This window comes from Bombus pascuorum, chromosome 14, assembly GCF_905332965.1.
Source record: "Bombus pascuorum chromosome 14, iyBomPasc1.1, whole genome shotgun sequence".
Lineage (NCBI taxonomy): Eukaryota > Metazoa > Arthropoda > Insecta > Hymenoptera > Apidae > Bombus > Bombus pascuorum.
This window is the reverse complement of record NC_083501.1, coordinates 4,784,891-4,790,182: the sequence shown is the minus strand read 5'-3', so window position 1 is coordinate 4,790,182 and position 5,292 is coordinate 4,784,891. Positions and strand designations below refer to the sequence as shown.

Sequence of the window (5,292 nt, the reverse complement as noted above, 5' to 3'; positions counted from 1 at the left end):
AATAAATTTTATTTTTTATTTTATTCTATTCATGCTAAATGTTTTTCATTCTCGTTTCTAATACAAACAAAAAGCAAACGAATCAGAAATACGAAATAAGAATGTATAGAATATTTAACTCCCTCTGTAACTAATGCGTTTTACGCATCTTGTTACAGCTAATTGGATATTACTGCAATTTCATTTTTTGCCACATAACCCATTTTCAAATAGAATAAGGATTGTGAAAGATAGGTAAGATAAGTTACATTATTTACAGCATGCATCAACTACTCTTTATTATGATCAGTTTTTATGAGAAAACTTTTACTAAATAATTTAACGATTGACATCAAAATTACGTATCCATAGGAAACTTTAAATCGAACATAAATCGTCATTCGACCTATTCAAAATACGTTTTACACTGTACTCATATATAGCAGCATTAATTTTCTTCAGTTTATCGATCTCTTCTTTCATCTCGGAAAACTTTTTCAAGGTTACATTGTCTGATCCGCTCAAATCGATATTTTTATCTATGTACAAATCAAAATCTATAATGTCTGTTGTATTTCGATCCCTTGAAATCACCTCGATGGAGCTTTCCTTTCCGCTATCGTCCGATGTCTTATGTAAATTACATAGTTGTAAACGCGGCTTAAGGTTGGTGACCCGGAAATTGTCGTAGTTTTTCGCGAAGAATGCAGCGGTGATTGGTCCCTTGCGATTGATCGTACGAAGAATCTGACGACTCGCTATGTCCCAGACGTGAATTTCGCCGCTGGTTGAGCCCGACAGCAGGTATTGACAATCGATCGATATTGACAATGATACTACGCTCGATTTGTGCCCCTGGAAAACTATCACTCCATCCGAATTTCCGTCTTTCCGTACCTGCACATGATGCTCTATTCCACGTGGCGGCTCGTGCAAATTGAATCCATATATGTCACCGTTTGTGCAGCCCACGAATAAATCACTTTCGTGTGCGTTCATGGAAACGGAAGTGAGTGGCACGTCGAACACAAGGGTGAGCAATAGCAATCCGGAGCCTGCGTCGTAAACGTTGCATGTTCGATCAAGAGATACGGAGCACAGTCTTCCTCGCGCGCCAGCATGTCCAAATTGTAGGTCCTTCACTGGCAAAGAGTGATGAGAGAATGTGTGCAATGGCGTAGGATGCTCCTCGTTCAATACACGATACAATGACCACACGAAAATTAATCCGTCCTCAGCGCCACTGGCGAGAATGGAACCGTCTTTGGTGAACGTCAAACAGGTCACTGTTTGATAATGTTGCGATAAATTCTTTAACAAACGCCCGTTGCACAATTGCCAGAAAAATAGTTTTTCGGAAATGGCTGCGACCATGTAGGCCCCATTGGGCGTGCAACTCAGAGCAGTAACCTTTCCCGGTGTTGTCAGTCTCAGATTAGATACGGGAGAATGACTGTTCAATGGCCAAACGTGTATACGCGGTTTCGTTAAATCTGCACCTACTATATAACTGTCGCTTAAAAGTTGAAGAGTTCTATGACTGAGAGGACCAGTATTTTTATAAGTCGATAAAAGTGAACCAGTTCGGTGATCCCACACAGACGCACTCCCTTGTTCACCGCTACTGTCACTAGTTAAAATCACTTCTCTCGTGTCGACAATTCGCGACATTTTTATTATAGTTTTATTAAACTGATTATGGTTATTTTAAGTCTTCACATACTCTGGTATAAATCTTTCCCTTCGATCTAGTACTCTTTCGAGTCGAGTTCTAACTTTCCCGTAAACATGCGCGTTATACTAGGTTAGATTTCCACCATAAACCATGACGCTTTTAGAGCCACTAGTTGAGACTTATTTTAGGTAGTGCAGAAACGATTCTATTGGACAGTATAACCTCTCAAGTATCATTCATTCCCATAAAATCTTTTGCCTTAGTAATTATAATGACTGAATAAATGATCTTCCTTAACAAATTTTTTTCGTTTAGCATATTTTTTATGAAAGAAATAACTTATATATACAATAATACCATAATAATTTTATAATTATATATATTTGATATATTTTATTATAAATAATAAACTAACGACGAAATTTTCCTTTACCAAAATCTTATTTCTCAATGCTTATTTTCCATTCAATTACTTAAGATATGTTACATCATAGAAGGAAGTATCAATGTTGATGATTCACGTTTCAAAACAGATGAGCGTATCAAGCAGAGCTTCCTTGACCGACCTTGAGAATAATAGTATCTATATGACATAACCCTAATCTTCGAGAATCAACTTCGTTACTAACGCCTTTTTTAAAAATTTGGTTTTGCTATATTAGTCTATTTTAGATTTAGATGATCGGTTCCACCTGATAACAAAACCGATAAGAGGTTACTAGATTGTGAAGTAATATTTGTTTCAATTTTCTCATGGGCTTTATCGATGATGAATTACAAGAGGTATCAAAACTTTGTCAAAATGTCGTTGATGGTAGCCGCCTCGTTTCTTGTGTTTGTACTATGGTGCGAGTGGAAATAACGTAAGTTTACTTCTAGTGATTATGATAACTGACTAACTATTAGCAGATAACTTCCTAATTAATTCCATTATTTACAAACATCATAGGAAAACCAAGTTCAAGACCATCGTCGTGTGCATGCAGTTCGCGAAGCACTATCCTAATGTTCCATTGTTAATTGAATTGAAGAGCAAAACTTTATCTGTGAAGTTACTTAACGGTCTAACAGAAGTTTGTGAAAAGGAATGCAAGAAATTGTTGGGAAAGGCACAGGTAAATATTTGAATCTACCAAATCGAACAGTTTCTTATTTATATGAATTTATTATATGAATTTTAATTAATGCTGTAGGTGTTACCAATATTGAAATTTATCCGTAATTTCATTGATGAAAATCCTTTGATTTGTTGCTATGATGAAATCTCAGCCATAAAAAAACTCTTGGGAGACGACGATGAAATAAAATTGAAACAAAAATATTCTTGTATTGGTTTGAAGATTAAGAAAGATTTATATTACTTCAAAGCTAAAATCGATGTACCAGATAATTATCCAGTTGCCTGTGTAAAGTGTGTACCGATGATGACTAAAGACATAAACAAGAAATTTATATTTCTTTTTAATAATTGTTATGTTTGTAGATTGGGAGATGTAAATACAAATTTTCCTCCACTATTTACACGCCATTTCACAGGTCAAGGAAAGGAATTAGCCAGACAGTGTGTAGAGCCACCACTGAGGAAGAAATCACATACTCCTTTTATACCCTCACCATCTTTGGAAGTTGTTACATCTTTTCTCATACAGTATGTCTATTTATCAATGTTCATGCTATATCAATATCATTCTTACTCTTATTTAATATTTTCTTTTTGTGAATTATATCACCTAGATGTGTAAAGAGTTTGCCACAAGAGTATTGTCAGTCATGCAAACAAAAATGTCTGCCGGAGAATCCAGAAAATGCAGAAACCAACGAAACTGCAGATATGCATGTAGAGAGACTTTACTGTGGACATTTGTTTCACTTACACTGTCTTGTGACTTACATGAAGACTCCTCCATTCCATGGTAATTTCTATTATTGCATCGAATTTCAATTGTCACATTAATGTGATGTAATATTAATGGATAGACTGTTTGACGCGAATATTTATGCAATTTTATATTTTTATGAATATAATTAAGAAGTATAACCTAGACAGTACTTGGTTTCATCTACTAAATATTGTAATAAGTACTTTGTTTCCGATATTTTACATATATTACTGTATTATATGTATTTTGTAGACTTTTATACACTTGTATTTCCGAAAAAAAGGCACACATCGGCATTTTAGTTTCGAATAATATTGTTTATTCTGTTATAGGGGGTAAAAAATGTCCAACATGTGCACAACGTATCTATCATGAAAAATGGGGTGTAAGCGATAAGCTTGCAGAAGACCGTTGGGCTCATCAACAAGCCCGAGCTAGGGAACTAGCGGAGGTAGAAGATTTTTTCAACTGAAATCTACATTTCATTTAAATCATATCTCTAAGTGACGATATTTCCATGAAAGAATGCAATATCACGAACAAAATATTGCTATGGACAGCTAGGGAAAAATGAGTGGTGAGGATGGGAAGTATAGGAAAATTTTCAAAATAACATTATTTGTAATTACATTTGCGAACGAATGTATATAGGTCAGTGTTAAAAGAAGGTATTTTTAATACCGTGAAGTTTATTATGATATACACTAAATGGCTTTATAATAACAATTTGCTTGATACGGTGCTAATATTTCGCATTATTCAATTGTTTTTTTTACTAAACTAACATTGTAAAATCTTTGTAGGATTGAAGAAAGAATCATTCAATGATTTTGTATAAATTTAGATCTTTAGTCATTTTTATATTGAATATTTGAATTTGTACTTTGAAATAACTAAAGAACTTATTTTATATTACACTGATATTGAAAAGACATTTTGATTAAAATATTTGAAAGAAGAAATATCAATTGGAAAATTGATATACTACTTATCGTGCGTTAAATTACTCACCAATTCGGTTACGAAGTGCCTTTCCATGTTTCACTATTATGACGGGGATAGTACCGAATGTTACTTGTGCGTGTTACGAAGTGTGTCCTCATATAGTTTTTAATATCTTGATGTTGAATTGAATTGAATTGAATGGTACTATTAATTAACTATCACAGAAAGATATAATATAATTTGTTAATAACTGACAACAATATTCAACCGTTAAAAACTTTCAGTGTCGCGGATCAAATATTCCTCGTGCGAAAAAGGGCGCGATATTTAATGTACTGATTTCAGCGCCACTCGCGGAGTGTAGAATTAATCGATGTTATCGAAACGTCTAATTGCAATTTTTCAAAAACTTAAAGCTGGACACCTATTGTATAACAAAACAAACAAAACAATCAATTTTTACTATCAACTAATAATTAATGTATGAAACAAAAATGAAGTATATTCTTTCTTAACAAAATTGTTTTTTACATGGTATGACTTATACATTTTTATTTTTGATTGTAATAATAAATACTTATGGAAGAATGTATTTTACTACGTCAATTTTATTCCAAACGAAAAATATATATTATTTATTTAACTTAAAAGACATGAGAAACTCACATGTATTGATAACGAATAATGTTCATGTTGACTTCAATAGAGTTCTAAATGTAAATTTTTCTCATAATCGATAATCGAAAAATGGTCGATACGGTTTATAGCGGAACCATGGCGGAACGAAACATACAAGGTATTTATCGTATGTAT

At 33.4% G+C, this 5,292-nt stretch overlaps 2 protein-coding genes across 2 annotated transcripts; one reads left to right on the top strand and one right to left on the bottom strand.

Moving 5' to 3' along the window:
- Positions 1 to 249: 249 nt before the first annotated feature.
- LOC132913894 (WD repeat-containing protein 18) lies at positions 250 to 1,876 on the bottom strand. The gene has a single exon (XM_060972545.1). The coding sequence runs from the start codon at positions 1,648 to 1,650 to the stop codon at positions 358 to 360; it is 1,293 nt and encodes a 430-aa protein (XP_060828528.1). The 5' UTR covers positions 1,651 to 1,876; the 3' UTR covers positions 250 to 357.
- Positions 1,877 to 2,253: 377 nt separating this feature from the next.
- LOC132913899 (uncharacterized) lies at positions 2,254 to 5,071 on the top strand. Its single transcript, XM_060972551.1, has 6 exons — positions 2,254 to 2,517; positions 2,604 to 2,769; positions 2,848 to 3,065; positions 3,138 to 3,302; positions 3,389 to 3,567; positions 3,867 to 5,071. Exons 1-6 carry the CDS (start codon positions 2,408 to 2,410, stop codon positions 4,004 to 4,006), a joined length of 978 nt encoding a protein of 325 aa, XP_060828534.1. The 5' UTR covers positions 2,254 to 2,407; the 3' UTR covers positions 4,007 to 5,071.
- The last annotated feature ends 221 nt before the right edge of the window (positions 5,072 to 5,292 follow it).

Bases quoted from the DNA above. Each gene is read 5' to 3' on its own strand.
- LOC132913894 (XM_060972545.1), bottom strand. From the start codon at position 1,650: ATGTCGCGAATTGTCGACACGAGAGAAGTGATTTTAACTAGTGACAGT.
- LOC132913899 (XM_060972551.1), top strand. From the start codon at position 2,408: ATGGGCTTTATCGATGATGAATTACAAGAGGTATCAAAACTTTGTCAA. The intron at 2,518-2,603 runs GTAAGTTTACTT...CAAACATCATAG, and splicing joins ATGGTGCGAGTGGAAATAAC to GAAAACCAAGTTCAAGACCA. The intron at 3,303-3,388 runs GTATGTCTATTT...TATATCACCTAG, and splicing joins GTTACATCTTTTCTCATACA to ATGTGTAAAGAGTTTGCCAC.